Genomic DNA, 23,458 nt, shown 5'->3' with positions numbered 1-23,458 from the left:
TGTCGTATAATTTTTTGCGGGTATTACCAGTGCTATTCGTTGACCAATGCATTTGCAGGCATTTCATGGGTTAACAACACTTAAAAGTCGTTGACGCTTTGCAAGCATACCGTTTAGGGCAATTATATTTAGTACCAACATATTGATGCTCATATTCAAATTAAGCAGTATAAAAGCAATTTGAAGCATGGCTAAGCTGCAGCAAGCCAGACCAGCCCAGGTCCAAGAGTAACTATGTTAACACAACGTCATCGGCCAGAACTGCCTTTCCTTTCATAAGGGCAGGAGAGCACACACACCAGCAGGTCGGCACATCTTCCGCCGACGAAGGCGCCTCCGTGACGAACAACCGGTTGACGGCGCTGAAATGTCTGAAGTTGAACCCTCTCTGGTGACGGACGTCGTCCAGCACCGGCTCCAGGTAGCAGGGCCAGCCGTCGGCACGGAACGGCACCCGCCACAGGCGCTCGTGCAGCTCAGGCGCCAGCATGGCGGCAGTCAGGCGACGCATGCTGGCTGCGTCCTCCGGCGCGAAGGCGTCAACCACGTGCAAGTCAGACGCGGCCAACTGTCGTAGGTCGGCAGGAGGGAAGCCGGGGTCAGGTCAAGTTGGAGGAGAGCGAGCGCATGAGGCCGGCCAGGTCAGGCCTGGTCCACCGGTGACAGAATGGGGCGTGCAGTTGCGGGGAGGGAGGGCTTCCAGAAGAGGCCCTGCAGCAGATTTCTTATTGCTGGCGTGATGGTTAGACTAGTGCAGATCTCGCTCGTGGCAGTAGTTGTCATTAGTCAGAGAAAGATAGATCTTGGCAGCCAACAGCTTCTTTTTCCGGTAACTTTAACTCACCAACGCCCACCTTTCGCAGCCTGCAGCAGTGATGTCGTCTTGCCTCATCCAGCTCAGTCGGCGTGTGAGCATACATGACCATCGACAGAGGGCATCTATCTACTATAGCAATAGCTGTTGCACCAAGGGAATGCTCTGTGTGTGTGTTCGCCACTGACTCTTTGGGACTTTTTGGCGTCATGCGGATACTAAAAGATAATACATGTTTTTTAACGAGACTTTCTTACGACCAAGGACTGCTGGCCGAGCGTGTCAGTGTCACGTCAAATTTGTGCATTTCGCACGCAGCCACTAGGGAGCGGCATGTGTTGTTAGGCATCCGAAGAGATAATCACGTTGCATGAACTGGTGTGTCACACGTGCTGTACGTCACGCGTGCACCTGCCAGCAAGATGGATTTGGCCGTTGCTGGCCGTTCATCACATTTTCCAAGATATCTCGGCAACCAGGCTGCTTCGAACCGTGATGTAAAACGGAAAAGATGAATAGTTGGATTTTTTCCACGACTTTGCACGTTTTGTGCCACATCTAGGCACCCAGGACACAGACACACTCGGAAGTGGCACGCTCCAATGTTAAATGGAACGGGCAGGATGATTATAAGTGTTCGCACGTGTCACGTGACATGTGTCGTGGCGCCCACGTGTTTACGTATAGCTTTGGCCATTTTCGACGAATTTACGCGTGTTTGCAACAATGTAGCACCCCGGGCACGAAGCGACCCGAGAGTAGAACACTTCGATAGGGTATTGTTGTAAAAGTGTGCCCTCCCAAATGGTTCGGTCCCATGTGCTGTTCGTCATGCACACACGTGCTAGCAAGATGGATTTTAAGCTTATTCCCATCTTCTCGTTTTGCACCACATCTCGGGACGGAGGATACGAGACTACTTGTGAGAGTCAAGGAGCCATGGATTAGTGCCATATGTTGCATACTATATGCCAGGCATGGATTAGTGAAACGGGTGATTAGGTGGTAAATATTTTTTTCCGGGATAAGGTCACGTGTCATGGCGCGCGCGTGCTGAAGCATTGGTTTCAATTTTTCGACGGGTTTAAGCGTTTTTACGATATTTCATCACACATGACACGAAGCGACTCGAGAGTCCCATGCCTCGCTAGACAATCTAACGGGCAAACACGTGGTGGAAGATGTAATGTTGCACGTGTCACCTGCCACGCGTGTACTAGATGTGAATGAGCGCATTGTCGATTTGGTCAGTTTTTACGTTTTACGCGGCATTTTTGCACTCCGGGCGCGTAGCGACATGGGGCTGGTATGCCGCGATAAGGAATTAAACGGTCGGCCATAGGGTTCTACTTGTGCGACGCGAGGAATACGTGTCACATCGACGGGCTTCAGAAAAATTGAAGTTCGTATGTTCGACAAGTTTACAAATGTTGCACCACATTGCAGCACCAATGACACGAAGCCATTGGGGTTGAAATTATTGATAGGGAATCATAGTAATATAGAGACATAATAACCATAGAGATTAGTATCATTATTTGTCTCTATGATTAGAAATTACGAGCCTTTCAAATGCTCTTCTGTCCCTAACATTGCAGGCAAGTAGGCGGGTTTGTGCACCCCTGCCTAATATGCATGTGGTGATGAGTAGACATTATCATTCTCGTCTCACAATGACAGCCCCCCCAAATGCTCTTCTGTCCCCTACATTGCAGGCAAGTAGGCGAGTTTGTGCACCCCTGCCTAATATGCACATGTTGATGAGTAGAAGTTGTGATTATGTCTCAAAATGAGAGCCTTCCAAATTTTCTGCTGTCCTTTACACTATAGGCAAGTGGGCGGATTTGTGCGCCTCTGCCTATATACAAATGTGTCGTTGTTGTGTGGTGTTAGGTTTCGTGCTGGGCTCTGCCTGGTATTGCTGTATGCGTTTCTATAGACCAGCCAAAGCAAAATAACACTTTAGTGAATAATATGCCGCCTGAGTTTTGTGTGATAAGGCAGGACGCCTTGCAGTCAGGTCCATGTTTCGACGTAAATTTATTTATCTTGTCTAGTCCATATAAGGCGCGTGGTGAGTTTGATTCGATATGAATTTTGTTTCTTATATGTACAAGTTTTCGGACCTTGAGGGACAGTCTGGAAATCAGTTGTCTCTGGAAAATTCAGATCCTGGATCCCCAAACTGCAAAGAATATTTGTCACCTTGCTGAAAGTCGAAGCGTGGCCCTATCAGGCTTTTCGTCATGATGAGACTCACAGAAACTCCTCCAGAATCCCAAGAGCATAGTGCCCCAAACCAAAGGTTTTGGCGTACCTCGCCTAAATTCCTGTTTCAAGATCTGGTTCGGGATAGAGGGCACAACATTCCTGTGCCTCTTGAGAATAAATGCTTGCTATCCTTCGGGGTGCTCTCTGGAACGGGGCACCCCTTAGAACTAAGTGCTATGGTGTGAAGATAATGGCTTCAGTGCTCCTTCGCTGAATGGGCCGATCCATGGTTTTGTGAAGCCTAAAATGCACATACGATGTAGTGTCCCTGACATTCGGTGCTTCCCGAAAATGAAAATTTGGGTCTCTGCGGATTCCCGACAATTTTGTGCCTCTTGGAAGTGCAGGCGATGTGGTTTTAACGTGAAGGTTTTGGTTTTACTTCACAACGAGGCCGCGGTGCCACGACAGGGCATCAAACCGCGATGTTATCCCAAAATGCAGGAGAAAGGTCAACCCTAGGGGGCTGCAGTTGGCGACATATCCTGGACGGTACCGGATCAACATGCTTTTATACAGTTTACATGTAAATATCGCCGTAATTTCCACCCATGTGTACTATGCCACTCTACTAACTGTATGTACTCATCCCAGGGAGATGTGACGTAGCACTGGTAGGTATTGCTTCCACTGGCTGTATGCCCACCTAACCCTTGTTCACAGCCCACCGGGAGTCTCCGTGAGGCATGTGGACATCATACACCTGGACGCCGTCAGGCGCTTCTGGCCGTACCCCGCGGTTGTTCCCGACGCCGACGGTGCGGTGCGTGACGGCATGACGGCGGGCCTCAGCGCCGGCGTGTTCGTCGCCACAACCGCTCCAATTGCAGCGGCAGGGGCGACAGCCGGCAGGGGCGACAGCCGGCAGGGGCGACACTCACCCGCTGGCAGCAGGCGCGTCTGGGACCGGCGTGACCACTTCGGCAAGGCGGCCGACCCGCTCGGCCAGCTGGTGGTGCCGTTTGCACGCGGTCAAGGTGTAATCGGTCAGCAGTAGACACGTGGGCTGGTGTGTGTGTGGAGATTAGCCCGGGCCGTGTGTGGCTGGCTTTGCATACCAAGGCTCAGAGGCCGGTCAGTACCTGTACCCCTGATGCACGCACACGCGCGCACGCACGCACACACGCACGCACACATACAAACACACACATATGTACACGCACACGCACACGCACGCACAAGCACATGCATATTCAGGCATACGCACGCATGTACGCACGCGTGAACAAACCAGACAATCAATCAATCAAAGACAATCAATCAAAGACAATCCACGCTTGCTTGAGGACACATGTCTATGAGGACGCACAGGAAGCGGGTAAACGCAACGGGGTGATAGTTGACTGGATCGTGCGCGTGCCTGCCTGGTTTTGGCATCGCAATTATTATTGCGTCTTTCCACGCCTCCGAGAAAACATGGGAGAGCAATGTGTCATTGTAAATCATCATTATTAATTGTAATGGTATAATAGGTATAAAAGGTATAATAGCACTGATGCAACTAGAGCTCATAGCTATAGTTGTAACAGTGTTAATAAAGCCCACAGGGCTGGTGTGAGTGTGCGCCTATAAGTAATTTTCCTGGGCCACTAAAATCTCGTGAAGACGCTACGGGCCGACCCAGGCCACATTCTACAAATCAACGTTGGAACGCAAACAATGTCGTGCCGTCCGGTTGGCGATTTATCTTGGCGTCTGATAGTGCTCACACAACGACGATTTTTTTGGGCATGCACGCATATAAGTATGCTATATTGCATTTTATATGTCTAAAAATAGGCCGTTGATCAGCACTGAGTGCATGCACCTTCGGGCTATCTGCCGGAAATATCAATGACGTCATAAAGCATACCTGTTGCGCTGGCAGCTAAAGCTCTAGAAAGGGGCCGACGAAAACGCACAGATGTTGTCTTGGCTTGCACCTAAAAAATTTTCCCGGGCCATCTTCATTTTGCCAACGCTTTAACGTCAGAATTGGCAACAGAACTATCCGTCATAACGCAAAAAGTGCAGACGGTTCGATGGTGTTTTTAACATAGCGTGTGATAGTGCTCCCATAATAACATTGTTTCACCATGGCCACACTCACCGTGCTCGCATAAAATTATTTTATCTTACCTCCTTAACACGCGCCCGGGAGGCCGGATAGATGCCCCTCGCTCGGGTGGGGGAGGGTCAATTTGACCCCCTAAGATCTCGAGAAATAAATCAGCTAGAAACACCAAATTCACAGGGTGTGTTGAAATGGACATGAACTTTTTTGGGTCAAAGTTTGAGGTTCCTAGGTCTGACTTTCGGGTAAAATGAGGTCAAACAAGCTCAAATTTCAGATTGGTCTCCAAAGGGCAGCTAGAACCTAGGAAACTGTTCTAAGAAAAATGTCACCCGCTCGATTAAGGCCAGTGATCTTGTTTGACTTCTTAACACGCGCCCGGGTGGCCGGTTAGATACCCTTCGCTCGGGTGGAGGGGGCCAATTAATTCTCCCCTGAGATCGCAGAAACTAAGAGAGCTAGAGAGGCCAAACTCACAGGATGTGTTGACCTGTACATAAACTCACTTAGGTCAAAATTTGAGGTCCCTAGGTTATGACCCCTGGGTCAGATAAGGTCAAACACGATCAACTTCCAGATTGGTCTCATAAGTGCCACGAGAACCTAGACAACTGTTCTAAGCAAAATGTCACACGCTGGGTTAAGGTCAGTGACCTTGTTTGACCTTTCAAGGGTCATGATTGGAAAAATAATATAAGACTGCTTTGAGTTTTGCATTTGGATCAGCGGCAAAGATTACGCTAGGCAGCATGTTTCTAAAAACGAAATGTTGACCTGGGTAATTTTAGGTCATTGACCTAGGCTGACCGCACAGAAGTTCATGGAAGGTGTATAATGCAGTTCCTGCTATCAATGTATTCGAAATTGGCACCAGAAACTAGCCCACACGGCAAGCCCGAGAGTAATAAACAGGTTGATTTTGACCTTGGTCTGACCTTCATACCTGACCCTGGGCCAACGCTATTTGTTTATGCAATTGTTGTGTTGCCTATGAAAGCATCTCAGAGATGAATGGTTTCGTCTAACACTCCGTCGTTTGATCGGATTGAACAATCCTCTAAAGCGTGCCTTCGCTGAAACCATGGCCTGACTTTGACCTGCCATAGGCCAGCGACCTTACAAGAAACATCTAAATTTGTGGTGGCAGACGATCCTCTATTTAATTGACTGGAGCCATGTAAAATTTGGCATGGCTACGCCGCGCTTTTCGGAAGCCATTCTGGGAAAGCCTTAGCGAGCGGGGGTCAATTTGACCCCCCCCCCTACCCGAGCGCATTTCAACTCTTGATGCAGCTGGTTCGCCAGCAATGAGTGTATGCGCCGTTGGATCATCCATCGGCAAATTTCCATGCCGTCATTGAACAAAATTATCGCGCTGGCAACTGAGAACACTTAATAAATGCAAACAATAATAGAAAGTGGTCGTGTTGGCGTGCGCCTATAATGAGTTTTGTCGGGTCAGGGTGATCTGGCGAGCACGCCACCGGCCGGCCCTGGTCATCTTCTGCAATGCACCGTCATAACGCAGAAAATGTCATGTCATTTCGCCCGATCGGCAGTTATACCGGTGGCTCACAGTGCTCCTGTAACGACAATGTTTAAACATGCTCGCACCCGCCGCCCAGACATAAAGTATTTTGCATTGCCCTTCGGAAGTCTAGAAATAGTCAGCTCACCAGCCCTAAGTGCATAAACTGTTGGGTAACTGATGAGCAAATAGCAATGACGTCACAAAGCATAGCTGTTTCATTGGCAGCTAACAGCTCTAAATCACTGCTAACGAAAATGCCAAGTGGCGGTGGTGATGTGCGTTTGAAAGTACCTTTGTCGGGCCACTGTATTATCGAGAACATGCTACTGGCCGGCTCTGGGCACATTTGGCAATGCACCGTTAAAACGCATGAAAGGTCATTTTGCCCGTTCAGCGAGATGCATTTGCTTCTGATAGTGTCTACTTTTCATTGCATCATAACTTCAGGAACAACCGGCTCGTCAGCACGGAGTGCATACGCCAATGGGTCGTTGCCCGACAAATATCAACGTCATTAAACAGAACTGGTGCACTGGCAACTGACCGCACTACAGCAATGCTAACAAAATTACACAGCGGTTGTATTTGCCTGCGCCTGTAAGTAGTTTTACCGGGACACTGGTACTTAGCAAACACGCTACGGGACGAGTTTGACCACATGATGCAAAGCACCGTTTTAACTCAGAAAACATCATGTCGTTCGATCGCCAGTTCATTCCGACGTCTGATAGTGCTGCCCCAGCAATGTTTGAGAATGGTTGCAAACACTGTGCACGCATAGAAGTATTCAGGGGTGTCGATTTCTCAAAATAATAAGGGGTCAGAGTCTTGGAAGTTGCCATATATGGAAAGTTACGTTGAACTTCTCGGATATTAACCATTTTTGTGTCCGGCATGCAATGATATACATACATACACGCATACATACATACTCATACAAACGTTATATGTTATATATATATATATATATATATATGTATATAGGTGTGAGAAGTATATTTGCATATAAGCAACTGCAAAGTCCAGATAGCCTCGGCGCGGGCCAAGGAGCGATCAGCCGCGCTGAAGCGCGCGTCATCGGCTTCGGACAACATGCCACCTAGGCTGAGCGCGAGTGGCCTTCCGTCGTCTGACCAAATCACCCCCAGCCTCGCTTCCATGCTAGACTATTAAAACGCAGACCGTCAGCTGCCATTCACGTTAATATGTATAAATATATGTGTATATACACACACACACACATGTATATATATATATATATATATATATATATATATATATGTATATGTAAACGCGTCAAAAGTTTGTGTTTATGAACTTTGACCGGTATTTATACGCACTAGGATGTTTTCACCGGACCGCCCGGCTGTTGGGCGCCATCGTCTGACTCTGTTTCTTGCGTCGCACCGTCTTCTGCTGGGTGGACTTCCGCCCAGAACACGTTGCAGACCGAACTGTAGCCTAGCGGCTCCATCATGTGCATCACGGACGGCACGGCGGTTGCGACCAGGCAGGGCAGGCGGCGCTGTAGGCAGAGCCGGGTGAGCGCTTCCATCGCCAGCCGCGCCAGGCCTCGCCGCCGGTGCGTCTCCAGCGTGTGCAGGAAGCCAAGCATCGCGTTCCTGTTGAGCAGCGCCCAGCAGACGAGCTCGCCGTCAGGTGATGACGCCACGTCACTGTCGGCGGCGACGAACACGCCGGCGCTGAGGCCCATCGTCATGCCGTCGCGCATCAGACCGTCGGCGTCGGGAACAACCGCGGTGTACGGCCAGAAGCGCTTTACGGTGTCCAGGTGTATGCTGTCCAGCGGCCTCACGGAGACGCCCGGCGGGCTGTGAACGAGGGTCAGGTGGGCATACAGTCAGCGGAAGCATCACCTGTCGACCGCGCGTGACATCCCCCTGACGTTAGAACACACAGTCAGCAGGGTGGTTCAGTTCAGCACCGCTTGGGGGTATTTCGTCAACCGCAACCTCCCGGGCGTAGACCTTCCCCCAGATATCTCGGAATAGCATCGACCGATTTGAAACATTTAAGTGGCAACCAGCCATTCCGGAGGAGCTTTACCCGCGATCTGTAGACATAATGCGACTGATGACATCGCAGGCAACGTAACTATTCATGAGGATCACACAAATATTCGGACGATTTGCTACGGCCCTGTTGGTGCTTGACCGTTCTGGTGCCCCTTGTCGTATATCTTTTCATTTGGCACTAATCCAAAATACTCGACATTCTGGCGCTTCATAATCTCGTCATGATATTAGCAATAGTGTAGGTGGTCTGCTCACTCCTGGTCTCTGATTCTTTGGGGCATTAACACGCGTTTGGGTGGGGCCAGTGTGACTCGCGAAAGCTTTTTTTTCAAAATGATTTCCGTACGGCGCGGGGAAGTCGTACCAAAACTTTGCATACTGTTAGCAAATTCATAGTAGATGTTTTTGTTGATAAGATTGAAATGTGTCTTGTAAGGCCGATGTCCCATTGCAGGTCAAAATCAGGTTGTTTCTATCATCGAAGTAACATTCTGCAATACCGTTCAATTGCGTGCGAGAACGGATTAGTAGACGAGACCATGCATCTCTGGAATCGTTTGCAATACAATTAGGCAATCTAATTTAGGATAGCGACATATTAAATTGGCCTTTGGTCAGGTATGAACGTCAGACCGAGTCCAAAGCAATCTCCTTTTTACGGGGATGCTTGCGTTATGGGGGACTTCTTAATAATCATTTTGATTTGTATAACAGCGAACGTAAGAGACTTTTCCATGGACTTCTTACGTGTCAGACTAGATCACTACCGAAAATAACGCAGGGCATCATTTTGTTTTGAGGAACATACCACCTATCATAATCACTGACACTTATTGAAATTGAAAACAATACAGCAAACTCGTAGGTTGTTAGCCGTCATGACTCTCTAAACGTCGAGCAAGGCCAATGAATTGGAATGAGCGCTAACGGCATTTGAGTCACTCGACACAACGACATTTAGGTCTATGGTGGCTGCATGAGGTCTGAAGACACCTTAAATACAACCCAGAATTTGGCATTGTTTCATCCTAAGGTCATGACCTAAGAAAATCAAATCTGGATACACATGAGTTCACATACAAGGCCACCCCACTCTGTACATTTGGTGCCTCTAGCTTGGGATCAAATTGAGCCCCTCCTTAGCAAAGATAATCATACAGTCACCCGGACGCGTGTTAACACGCGCCCGGGTGGCCTGCCGGATTCCTTTCTCTCGGGTGGGGGGTCAGTTTGCCCCCCCCCCTCTGATATCTCAGGAACTAAGAGAGCTAAAGACACAAAATCTACAAGGTGTATTGGTCTGCAGGTGGTCTCACTTAGGTCAAAGGCTGAGGTTACTGGGTCATGACCTTCGGGTCAAATGAGGTAAAGCATGGTCAAATTTTGACAACTTGACTTCGCCGAATCCATGGCCTGATTTTGACTTACCGTAGGTCAGTGGCTTAACGAGGTAATCTGCTTTTTACATCAAGCGATCCGTTATTCAACTGTCTATAGCTATGCAAAATTTTGGCGCGGTTAAACTGCGACGCTTAGAAACCATTGCGAAAAGATTCTCAGGGAGTCAAATTTACCCCCACTCGGGTCCATGCTAACACGCTGTTCAGCCGTATACGCATTCAAGGGTATGAACGTGCACTTATAATATTTCACTAGCCAATCGTTCATATTTGACAAATACTTCCTTTCGGGTACTGCATTTCCGTAGCACCACTAAAAAAGCTGATATTCCACCTCCCATCTGTTCACATTACATGCAATGCAAAACATGCCTCGGCTGCAAGGAGCCAGACCAACCCAGATCCAAGAGTCACCACACGAACACAACGCCATCGGCCAGAGCTGCCTCTCCTTCCTCCCAGGCAGTTGAGCACACGCACCAGCAGGTCGGCACACACTCGACCGGCGGGTACGCCTCCTTGACGAACAACATGTTGGTGTCAATGAGTCTGGAGCTGAACCCTCTCTGGTGACGGACGTCTCCCAGCACCGGCTTCAGGTAGCAGGGCCAGCAGTCGGCACGGAACGGCATCCGCCAAAGACGCTCGTGCAGCTCAGGCGCCAGCATGGCGGCAGCCAGGCGACGCATGCTGGCTGCGTCCTCCGGCGCGAAGGCGTCGACCACGTGCCAATCTGGCGCGGCCAACTGTCGTAGGTCGGCAGGGGAGAGTCGGGGTCAGGTCAAGTTGGAGGAGAACGAGCGCATGAGGCCGGCCCAGGTCAGGCCTGGTGACCCGCTGAAGGAACGGAGTGTGAAGTTACGGAAGGGAAAGCTTCCAGAAAAGGCCGATATTCAATGCGCACGCTAATAGCGAGCGTCTGGAGCCATTTAGTTCGGTCTTTAATCAACAGCTTGATGTAAGCAAGAAAGAAACTCAGGTCGTGGTTGTTCGGCCTTATGGATTCAGAGAAACGAGGCTATAGACCAAGAAATGATGAAATTGTCGGTATACAGTATTTCAGGCTGTGCTAAAAGTCACGAATGCATTGACACAGGTGAGTAGCACTTTTGGCTCGCTATCATAACCAGAGATCGGAGCACCGAATAGGTCGATATATCCAGTGCTGGCTCCCCAACGTCGTTAAGCCTGTATCTCCTGGTATGTGAAAGGCTGATTACTTAGCATAAGAGCTCTGAACTCATGAGTTTCATCTACAAAATCTCCCTCGAAAGCAGCAGCACCTACGGAGACCTTGCGAACATTTCCAATATGTTGCTTGGGCCTTACAGGTTTTCCTGCTTTAGGTTTTACACAGCTGTCGAATTTCAACGGATTGTCTGCTGCATGGGGCTCATTTAAGCATGTTATTTTGTCTACTGACCATGATTACAATAGACACTAGCGGCTTCGACGTGTCGGGGCTTGCGTAGATCCAATGCTTGCACGTGTTGATACCGCTCTGAATCAGAAGCAGCAGACACCGCGTCTGTAAGAAGAACGGGCCCATAATTAGATGACAACGGTTCGTGCATCGTCATCCAGAAGCTTTCGAGGCTGACGGCGAGAAAGAAGTTTTGCAAAACCTATTGGCTAAGGGTGTCCGAGACACCTTCGGTGAAGCCGAGACGAGAGCTGTGGCGACATGGACTAGCACCTTTTCGGGTGAGAGAAGAGTAGGTATAGCGTAAGCAGTACCGTTTCGAGAACACTGCATCAGGACGGCAGTGTCCCCCACAACGTTTGGCAAGTTAACTTCCCAGAGTGCCGTACCCCCTTCGGCGCCCCGAGCATTTGCTTGAGGCAAGTTTCGTCACCCCTCAGTCCCACGAAGGCAAATGATCGCGGTATTGATTGCGAGGACAGGAACAAGGGAGATTCCCAAGATTGGGGGCTCGGAGCAATTTTGATGCATTTCTCTTCATGTACCAACGTGAGCCTAGTAGTAAAATAACACAAAAACTCGGAGCTCGAACGCCCTACAGCCCCAGCCCAGCCCGATAGTTCCTGCACCTATGCCCAAGGACGCAAGCACGATCACGCGCACTGATTCCAATTCATTCTTCTCCAATCATTGACTAAAGAGGTCAACGATAAAGAGATTGCTTCCGCGTGCTTTTATTCCCAACGTTGTTGAGAGCTTCCGGGCACTTCATCGACGAGACGATTCTGTGAATGCTGGATGACGCCTGGTTCACTCGCTTTCTTGGTTAGCTCGCCCGTTTGAAAACCCTTCCTGACGTTAAAAAAATGGAGGACATCTTATCTAGATTCCAGATCTATCCCAGCCTTCTGTTGATGGAAAACATCATATACTTGAGGAGAAGAACCATGGGATCCATCTTGGCCCCATGAGAACACTTGAGAACACAGACGCCATCAGGACGCTCTTTTACTCTCGTCGGCGTTCGAAATGAGAGCAGCGTGGCTGTGAAAGGAGACTACACCAAGGTCAATGCATACTTCCGTCCTCCTTTCAGGACGGGGGGGGGGGGAAGACCTGCGTTTTCACGAGCGCGTCAACCACACATATGAACGTTTCGACCTTAATCGGGACCCCAGTGGTACTGCACGCCCCGAGGACGTCGCCATTTTCGTGATGGACTCATCGCTTACGTTGTTGGCTTCGGCCGACCGTCAAGCCCGCGGTCAGGCCTAGGTCAATATCCCTCGCGTTAACGGCAAGATAAGTAGTGCAAGTCACAACAGCACGCTAACGAGACAGCCGTGACGCAGCACGTTATGCAGGAGTTCGGTGACGCGTTCCGGCGCGATGTAGGTAGCGTGAGGCCCCGCTGCCTCTGGGGATCGCTAGCCGTCAGGACGAGTTCGATAACACTAGGTCCGTTTGCACCGAGACAGCCCAGTTCAAGATCAGCCGGTGCCGGCTTGGCCCCGACCAGCGCCGCCAGGTGGCGCCAACAGTCCGGGGCCATCGGTGGCGGCATCGGCATAAGGACCTCTGTGCGGCCCGAACGGACCGAGACCGTGGAGTGTGTTGCCGCGCGCACGACCAGTAGGTACTCTGTTCGGACTGAAGCATCCATACGCCCCGCCTGCACGGACTAGAGCCCTGACACTGCTCGCCAACTGTAACGTTTAAGCGCCTTGCCGACTGGAGGGCACTCACCGCGCCCAAATCAACCTAGTGCCAACAATGCGGGCGCCTCGACTTGACTGCCAAAGCAGTGCCGCCATTGCAGCTATAGTATGGACGACCTCGCTCATGTATGAAACCGTTGTGTTCGGGATTCTGGTGTGTCCCAGCTTTAGTCCAACACCCTCAGGCAGCGCTTCAGGAAGGTGTCCGTCAGACAGCGGAAGGTGGCAGACAAGGGCCTGCCAGACTCTACAACAACGTCACAGCCCCTGCCAATCCCTCCCGGCCTCCAGAGACAAAGCAGCCGAAGCGGCAAGCCAACTTCGACAGCCGAAGTCGCGACGACGTCTTGAAGCAGGAAGGGAGAGAAATACGCGGAGCTGCGTAGCAGCTCATGGGCGATACCGTGGTCCACACGAAGCAGCTCGAGTGGTGGCGTCACTGGCCCATGGGATTCCACCAGTAAAAAACTAATCCGACGCTCATGCTCACGTTCACATGGAAGACTAATGGAAAAACCCGTCGCGAGCGAGACGGGTTTTTGTGAGCGAGATGCGGTGGCTTGGTATGTGAAATGCCCCGGGGGCCATATACTCGTCGGGTGTTCACAGTGGTCCTAGTGGTTTGTTTACCGTTGTGTGTTCTGTCCGCTGTTACATCCTCATCGACATGTTTCAGGCAACATAGATCGCAGTGGTGTAAACGAATGTGCATTGCATTGCGTTATGGACGCTAGGTTTAGTTGTGTTCGTGAGTTGTAAATGTTCAGCATTTGCAAATAAGATAGAACTTCAAATTCTTAATAGAATATAATATATTGTCTCAGATTGATTGTTGTGGCATGCCATTGGTCATCCACTCCTATGCGTTCGCTTAACTCTGCGATTCGGAAGACGATAGTGAGACGCCAAGTTTTGCTGCCTTGGAGAGTCATAAAACCGTGGCCACTCGAAGGCTGCTGTTAAAACGGCAGGGACAGGATTGCGATGGTCATGATAGGTTGTGCGCTTGAAAACGTTCTTGTATGAGCTGGAATTAACAAGGTTTACCTATGGTCAGAACGAAATAGGTTGCTTTAACGTTTCCGTGTGAGTAGGAGATGGAGCTGAGTTCGTCAAATCATTGGCGAGTAGACTGAAATAGAAACGAAGGTACGAAATTACACACATAGTCTGACGGTTTAGAAGTGCATAAAATCAACCGCAGTGGTATCTCATGGAATTCTTAGTTATGAATACCCTATCTACGTCTCAGTAGATATCACAGACTTCTTGGTTCGTTTCAATATCAGGTAATAGTCCATCCTCCTGGGTGAATACTACGAGGATAACGACAGAATATAAGTCCTTTCACAAGGTCAGCAGTCATCCCATAACAAAATTATACTGAGCGGCAGTGACCTGCCATCCGAGTCAACGTTAATTCGTTGGACAGCCAAGTAATCCGGCACTGGTGCAGCACGCTGGAGCCGAACCCGCGCTGAGGTCAAAGACTCAGAACATAATCGAGGGTTACTTTAAGTCGCAGCCCGGCGTCCTGCGTACGCAGAGCCGTCCCGCCGGGGAAATCGCTGTTCGTGCGGTTGTTTGAGACTGGATTTATGCAAATGGTTTTCAACGTTCGGCACTAGGGCTCCCAGCCCACCTAGGAAACCAAATCAGGGACCGTCCACGTCTCATCGCCTTTGCCACAAAATGGGCTTCTTAACGCCGCTGATTTGCATGCCTTATCTTGATGTGACACACACCTTGAAAAAGAGACCTCATTTGCGTAAATACTGCCTGCGTTACTTTCCACAGTAGCCAACCAATTTACATCTTGGTCTCCAAATGGCGTGACGGTGTGCTACGCCGGGGCTTAGTTTAAACTTTGTATCATTTCTCAAGTCACTCGTCAGGCCTCGTTGACTGGTCGTACCGATGCTTTGTAGATAGCACGTAGCCGCATCTTGGGCACTGGTCGCATATCACGGAATGCGATATCGTTGAACATGTTTAACGTACGTGAACGTGCAGCCTCTTGAGGCAGTTTGAGTTCTTTCACGACCCATTTTAAGCCAATCACGTTGATGAAGTGATGCGGCTCAGGGCTTCTTACCTTGGCTGTGATTGGGCCATATGCCTTCAAACGGGCCACAAGATGGCCGATATCTTCTTGGTTCACCAGCTGCACGTCCTGTTCGTTCATGGTTGAACCGAGGATGAGTCCTCACCGCTACAGGCGCGCCGACAAAGCCGACTGCCAGCTCCTCATGGGCGTCCCAGAAGCACAGTGACCAAACGCACTGCCGCAGTGGGGGGCGGCGAAATGTGGCCTCCCTCTCAAGGCCGTTCTCGGCGGTAGGCAACAGCGAATCGTGCCGAGACGCCGATGGTTTCAAGGTCGGGATGTGAGACGACCGCGGAACATTGCTTTGTCAGGGGTTCTGACCTCATTTCGCCTCCACTATCGTTCTTAGTTCTCTCCTTACGCCAAACTACGCATCGTCCCGCGATATGGTTTTGTCAGACCCAGGGGCGGATCTAGATGGAGGCCGCGGTGGCGCAAGCACAGGAGAGGGGGGGGGGGGGGCAGGACACAGGGGTCACCTGCCCCCCCCCCCCTTAGGTTCCGAAGAGCCCAAAGGGCCCCTCGAGACCTATGATTAAGGACCCGATTTGAGCGTCCAAAGCTCCCAAAAGGCCGGCCGAATGTCGTATTCAAAGACCCCGGCACCAGGGCCGGACACTCCGATGCCAGCCAGAGGGCCCTGCGCGCTGGTCAGGGGCTCCTGAGTCGATAAGGCCCTATATATCGGTGAGATACCACCAGTAGGAGCAGTCGACTCCGTGGCGGCGTGAGCCTGGGGGCTCATTTCCCAAGCAGGGACAAAGCCGGGCCATCGATTTACATTTTTGGGCCCCACAACGCCTAACAGTGGTCCTGCGCTGTATAGGGGCTTGAAGTCTGCCAGAGGCAGTGTTTGAGGAGGCCCGAAGAGCCTGGAGGGTCCATTAGGCTAAAAATATAGGCCTCGATCAATCAAAGGATTGGAGGGCCTAAGAGCACGAGGGGCTGGTCGGCGTCGTACTCAGGGGCCCGGCCTACGGGAACGGACCCTCAAAATGACACCCAGAGGGCCTTTGGCCAACCAGGGACACTCTGAGTCGATATGGGTCTATATGTCGGTTAGGCACCACCGGTATCACACAGCCCACTCGGTATCGCTTATTATTATTCTTTGACGAAAAGATTTTATCCGAACCCTTCAAATGGATGAATTTCTTGGACTAGAGCTCACGCTAAGCAGTGCTTGTTGTGTGAGCCCTGACCCCTACCATTCGATCGCGCAATTCCATGTCAACGGCAGAATTTAGTGGTGAAAGCTTAACGTGCCTCAATGCTCGGCATGGTCCGTCCTGCCCTCTGACGTCAACTGACCCTCAGCGCGACCTCTGCCACCGGCCGCAGGCCATACCTGTCAAGAGCAAATAGCGAGCACCTTAAAGCGATTCGAACCCGCCCCGCCACGGGTGGGTGGATCATAAGGCAGGCGCTTTAACCAACTGAGCCGCCTGGACGGACAAATGGGCCAAAATATGGACGTGAGGGCCCACCTCCCAATCAGCTATAAAGCTGGGACCAGTATTTTACACTGGTCGTGGCCCCTGTGTTTGTCAGGTGCCGACGGCGTTAACAAAGAGTTCCGTGCTCGCAAGGGCCCCCGAACCGACGACGGGCCGTGTTCTGTAAGGCCCGAAGAGGGACCGGGCACCCGAACGGAACCAACTATCAAAGACCTGGTGGAAGATCATAAGGGCCCGAAGGACTGGTCTAAGTCACATAAAGAATCTCGACGTGTAGGGTCGGGATCTGAAATATCAGTCAGAGGTCTCTTGCACAATTTGAGGACCACTGAGACAATGCGGATGTCTCGTAGGCCAGAGGCCAAGAACACCGAACAGTTAACTCCCTGTCCGTCTGTACCCTGGGGGTCTATTTCCCAAGCAGGAGCAAGACCGGGGCCACGATTGGTATTCGTCTGGGGGCCTGAAACAGTGGCTGGGGGCCCTGTGCCGGTAAGAGACCCACAGTGAATAACAGGGGGTCATATCTCGGTCAGTGGCTAGTGGCCCCTAACCGGACATGGGCCTTGCTTGACGATGTCCGAAGAGGGGTCGGAGGGCCCCCCAAAGATCAAAACCCATTGGACTCGGGCCCAGCCCCCCGCCTGTCGTGTCGTGACCTGAGATGTCACTTAGAGAGCTTCCATTAGGGCTCTCTTATTAGGGTTCTCCAACCCTATTACAAAGGGCCCCGACACAGAGACGAAAAACCGGCTCCATGTCCGTCTGAGCCCTTGAGACCCATTTCCCGGGCAGGAACGAGGCTGTGGCCGCCATTTGCAATGTTTGGAGTTCTTGGCACAATGAGAGGCTCCTGTGTTGGTCAGGGGCCGCAGTGCCTTACACGGTATTCTGTGTCAACAAGAGGCCTTGAGTCGGTCAGGGGACGATTTGGTCAACGGCGTCGGGGACTGGACCACGAATAACAGAGCGCCTCTTGCGTGAACTTATGATGAGTGCTCAAGTTGAGATAATAGAAGAGTCCTGTGCCAGTAAGAGTCCCCAGCACCGACCGGTGGGCCATCCAACCTAGTTCCAATAGGGGCCTGTGAAGCCGAGCTGGAGTCTACGCGTGAATTATTGGACCGTTTGCGGCGATCAGAGATGCTGTTGCGTCAGAGCGAATTCCTGCGCCGTTCCTGGGTCAGCTACGAGGGCAAAAGGCATCCCTCGTCAGTGAGGGGGCCAATGTGATATGATGTTCCTCTCTAAGGGCTAGGGGCTAGTGTTGACTTGAGTGGGCCGAAATGAGTTTTTAAAAAAAACGAACGAGGTCATCCCATGTCTGTCTGAGAGCGTTTATTCTTTTGCGGAATCGAGTAGTGAAACAAGTTATCAAAACGTTTGAGCCTGAGTGTTTGCAATCCCGGGAGCAAGGACAGCACAGGCATGAGTTACATCTTCCGTAAACCTGTAATTTGGCCACTGCAAGTAACACCAGACCGTGGGCGCCGTGCGCGCCAGGACGACCGTCGCAAAATGATGGTCCCGAATGTTCTTCAAAATTAAATCGTACCGTTCTGAGATGATGCTGCGCACATCTTTTTTACAGATTTTGGACTGTCTTTTGGGCAGACTAACAGTTAAGGCAACACAGAAATAACGATATTACCTTTTCTCTCCGATTTCCACCATCAGATTTCAGCACTACTTCGAGGTGCTGTTCAATCAATTCAAAAAAGTTCAATCCGTTCTTATCATCAATCTACAAATCGCACAGCAAAAATTTACGCCAGGACTACCTTTTAAATGTACGATTTGATTTCGACAGGCCTTCAAAGGTATTTTTTACAAATGCGTCATTATTTTCGTCCACTTGTTGGTTACGGTTTTGTGTTAGCCGCGGGCTGACGCAGGGCGGCCTAAGGAGACTGAAAGACCTGGCATCAAGATTTGTTGCTATATTTGCAAGCACGCATGCTCAGAACTACGTTCCATCATTTCTATCACTGACCAATTCTGGCCAAATGTTTGATATTGCCAGACAAACGTGACCTGGCCATGTTAACACAAATTGTTAAGCCATTTCGATCCACATTCGCGGGGTCCTTTCTGTCTCTGCACGGCCCAGATAAAGGTTCAGCTCAGAAGGGTATACGCTAAATTGCTCCTGTTGTGGTACTTTACAGATATATGTGGTAGTTTGTGGTACCCTTGTGCTATCAGAAAATTCCTCCTATCTCGCCTCCAATTTTGGTTATTTTTACCTTCTTTTATGCTGGACGTAGCCTATTTTCTGTCATACGATGCTGACGTTGTACTTATTCTGGGAAATTCCTTCGTGTTCCAGTTTTATCATGCAAATTTGTGGACCCCTGTGATGAAAATTGCGTGGTTAGCCCCATTACTAACTAGCGAAACTGAACCGTAGTGTTCGGCGCCAAACGAGACATTGAGGTGTTGACTGCGGGGTGTCGTATTTGGAGTGGTTGCGGAGTCACTCATTTTTGATGAAGTTTTCGCTCAGATAAATTCAAATTATGTAAGGGAAATGCATGACACATCGTTAGCTATTGAGGTGCCTACCGAAGCAAGGTACTTAATACTTTGTACTGATAGCGTTGTGGACACACCACAATTAGGTGTTTATTGTCATCCCTCACTACGATTTGTGGAGGGTGTGGGTTTCGAGCAGCTGACTAATGATGTCAGCAAGGAAATTTGTACCAACTGTACGGGGCTAGAGACAGGGGCGGATCCAGGATTTTGTCAACGGAGGGCCATGCAACATTGTGGGAGTTTGCCCTCTGGAGTTTGGAGTGGGAGCCCTCTGGAGTTTGGAGCCCCCTCCAAAAGATATCCTTGCATTTCGGTCATTACGTTTTAGGACAAGTCGTATGCAATTTATATTTATGCATATAGATGTGTACATATATATATATATATATATATATATATATATATATATATATATATATGAGTGTGACACTTAATAGTCAATGGAAATGACACATACGACGTCAGCGAAATGTAAAATTACGTTCGGCAATTGCGCGTAAAAAGTCACCGGCGCATATTCAACTGCTGCTCTAAGAGGAAGGCACCAAAGCCAATAGGGACGGAACATGAGCGATCACGGGTGCCGTAGGAGGCCAACAAAGTGGCTCCCTTCAACAAGTATAGGGTCCTCAGAGCAACCAGAAAGAACCCAAGACCAACGTGGTGGGCCCCTAAACGATCAGTAGTGCCTCAGCAGACTGATCTAGAAGGCCCCGGCCATAGCACAGGACCATCTGAGCAAATGATAATTATCGAAGACCATAAATTCATACCCCTGTGCGATCAAGAGTGCACGGGCAGGTTAACGACACCGGCATCGATAAGGGTGAAGAGTCCTCCGCAAATGAGACCGAAGGGAGAGAGCCCTCGATCAAAGTACAGGGCCCCTAAGCATCAAGTGTCTCCTTGCCTTACCTTATAAGAGACGTAGCAAGAGCACAAGTCCCTCCAAGCAAGAGGAAAGAACCCGAAACTAATATGACGGGACCCTGAGCAACTAAGTGTGCCCTGGCATATGGGACCCTCGAAAAAAGTGTATAGAACCTTCCGGGCGAATGGAAAGAATCCGTGGAAGAAAATCTGATCGATCAACAGTGCTCAGACATGGAGACAGATAGCGTCCCAACAGCACATTGGGCCTTATGAGAAAATACAGAGAGATCAAGGGCACCGTGGAAAGCTCTTTAGCGATCAGATTCACCCGGCAAGCGGACATATAGGGCCGGGCAACCAACAGCACAATGCCCCTAGACAGCGTATATGCCCCAAAATTTCCCCCAAGCAAGATTTTCTCATTCAGCGAAGAATAAACTTTGTTTGCTCATGAACTCTTTAGTTCTGCTAACCATGGTTCTTGGTCGGCTGTAGGCCCAAAAGCATCCAATTTTGTTGTGTTTTTGTTGTAAGAAAACCGCATCCGTCCGGCCGATTATGAGCCCCTTTGGAGCCTTTGGGTCACCTCGGCATGGTCCATGGGGGCATGGTCCCGTGCCTCCCCCCCCCCAACCCTCTGCATCCGCCGCCGGCCCGAGCAGCTGAATAGATGGGGCCCGCCAAGAACATAGGGCCATCCATTCAGATAAGATACCCACGACGCAATGTGTAGTGTTCTAAACGATCAAGTGCGCCCGAGCAGGTTAACATATAGGGACCCCGTCAAGAGCGTAGAGCCCTCCATTCGAAAAGGAGTACCCAAGACCCACTGCAGAGGGCCCCCGAGTGATCGCGTGTGCCCGAGCAGGCTAACAAATACGGCTCCCAACAAGAGCGTTAGGTCCTTCATTCAAATGGGCAGCGCAGAAGACCCTATGTAAATGGCCCCAGAATGACTGAATGTGCCCGAGGAGTTTACCAGAAGGGGCCCGACAACAGCGTCGGGCCCTCCATCGAAATAGGAAGTACCAAAACCCCAGTGCGGAGGGCCCAGAAAGATGGAGTATACCCGAGCAGATTATCAGGTGGTCCAGCCAGGAGTGTAGGGCCCGAAAATCAAATACCAAGACTCAATATATAGGGCTTCCGAACAATCCAGTGTGGCTGAAGCGGCGAACAGATGGGGTCCCGACAAGTGCGTAGGGCCCTCCATTGAGATGGGAAGTACCCAGGACGCAATGTGAAGGGCCCCGGATTTTTGAGCGGGTCCGAGCAGGTTAACAGATGGGGCCCCGGCAAGAGCGCAGGACTTTCCGTTCAGATGTGAATCACTCAAGGCACGATGCAGTGGACCCCGAATAATCGAGTGCGCCAGAGCAGGTTGGCAGATAGGGCACCCGGAAAGAACAGAGGGCCCTCCGTTCAAAAAGGAAGCACTCAAAACCAGATGTAAAGTTCCCCACAATCGAATGGGCCCCGAGGATCATATAAGAGGGGGCCCCGACAAGAGCGTAAGGCCCTCCATTCAAATAAGAAGCGCCAAAAACCCGCTGTGGAGGCCCCGAAAGATGGAGTGTACCGGAACAGGTCATCAGGTGACCCCCGATAGGAGCAGAGAGCCCTAAATTCAAACACCAAGAACCAATGTGCAGTGCCCCCCGAGCAATCCAGTGTGGACGAGGCGGCGAACAGAAAGAGCCCCCGACAAGTGTGTAGGGCCCCATGCAAATACCACGTGCCCAAGGCCCAATGTAGAGGGCCCCGAACGATCGAATGAGCCCGAGCAGGTTATCAGATAGGCCCCCCATTAAGAAGGGAAGTACCCAAGACCCAGTGTGGAGGGTCCCCGAACGACTGTGTGCCCAAGCAGGCCATCAGATGTGCACCGACAAGAGTATAGGGCTCTAAGCAAGCAAGTGACAGAGAATTGGAAACGCCCTAGACCACTGTAGAGGACTCATGAGCATATCGCACGTGTGTGAGTAGATCGACCGAAACCCACGTAAAGAGCCCCTGAGCAGCCGAGAATATATCGGCAGGTTAAGATAAGACCTCGGCTATAGCTCACAGATCCTTTCTGGAGAATGGAAAAATCCATGGAAGGGCCCGTGATTGATAAGAGTGCCCCCGCACGCTAACAGGAAGGGCCTCAATAACGGTGCAGGGCGCCTCGAGCAAATGCAAAGACATGGAGGGCAACGTGGAATGCTCCTTCACAATCGAAATGATCCTGCAAGTGGGCATAGGTCCCCTGGAAACAGCATGAGGCCCCTAGACAGTGTACCGAGGCTTAAAATTTCCAGTTCACAGCTTTTCCAATCATTGAGGATTTTTTTGCGACTTCTCATAAGCCCTTCACTTTTGCTTACAACTGTTCTTGGTCGCTTGAAAGTCCAGAGATGCCTAGTTTTGTTGCGTTTTGTGTTTAAAAAACTGCACCTGTTCGGCCCGGTATGGGGCCCGCTCGGAGCCAATGGCCCCTTCGGGGCCCAACGGGGGGGGGGGGCATGGCCCTGTGCCCCCTCCTTCTGAATCCGCCCTTGGATAGAGATTCCATCTGTATGCACTTCTTCTTTGCAATCCGCAGTTATAATTTACATTTCCCGAGACGTTGTGATGCAGATTAATGATGTGATTGCACACATAGTGTTACCCTAGTGTTGAGTTGACTTGTAATGCCCCATATACTGTTGAATGGGCCGTAAGATCACGCAAACTGCCTTTTGTCTCAGCCATGGAAGCTCCAGTCAGTCAGGATTTTGACAGTACTGATGACTGCCGCAATGACTTCACGGGTTTCCTCCCTCCAACTCAGTAGGAAACTAGACCATTGCCTTATGGAGTAGTGATGCGAGTACAAACGGCACAAAGAAAGGAACCCGAGCATTCTCTCAGACCTGGTAGCACTTGCACTAAGAGAAATGTTTCAAAGTGGGTAAAAATACCGGCCAGCGCGGATGACGTCTACCGACCCACCCATGTAGATGCTGCTAGTCGACCCATGCCGACAGCGTGGCAAGACAGCAGCGGCCATCGAATAGCGGAAAGAGCTAAATTTGTGACAAATGTCATAAAAAAGAAAATGAATTATTTCCAGCGATGAGGCGGCCGAAATCCGGGGGCTTTCGCGAGGTGAGGGGGCACCAAGTTCCAAGGAAGTGAATTATGACAGTGAAGCATGACCCCCCGCCTCCTAAGAAATCCTGGATCCGTCCCTGATCAATCCATTATAACCAC

The 23,458-nt window shown here is 50.5% G+C and overlaps 1 protein-coding gene across 1 annotated transcript; it reads right to left on the bottom strand.

Annotated features, from left to right (window-relative positions):
• Nucleotides 1-7,986: 7,986 nt before the first annotated feature.
• Nucleotides 7,987-15,502, bottom strand: LOC119106372 (uncharacterized). Its single transcript, XM_037230004.1, has 4 exons — nt 15,342-15,502; nt 11,529-11,633; nt 10,586-10,851; nt 7,987-8,501 (listed from the first exon to the last, which is right to left on the bottom strand). Exons 1-4 carry the CDS (start codon nt 15,429-15,431, stop codon nt 8,009-8,011), a joined length of 954 nt encoding a protein of 317 aa, XP_037085899.1. The 5' UTR covers nt 15,432-15,502; the 3' UTR covers nt 7,987-8,008.
• Between the last annotated feature and the right edge of the window lie 7,956 nt (nt 15,503-23,458).

The sequence above is a fragment of the Pollicipes pollicipes genome, unplaced genomic scaffold, assembly GCF_011947565.3.
Source record: "Pollicipes pollicipes isolate AB1234 unplaced genomic scaffold, Ppol_2.1 Scaffold_6138;HRSCAF=7277_pilon_pilon_pilon, whole genome shotgun sequence".
Classification (NCBI taxonomy): domain Eukaryota; kingdom Metazoa; phylum Arthropoda; class Thecostraca; order Pollicipedomorpha; family Pollicipedidae; genus Pollicipes; species Pollicipes pollicipes.
Note: the sequence above shows the minus strand (reverse complement) of the source record. Positions and strands in the feature narration are given on the sequence as shown.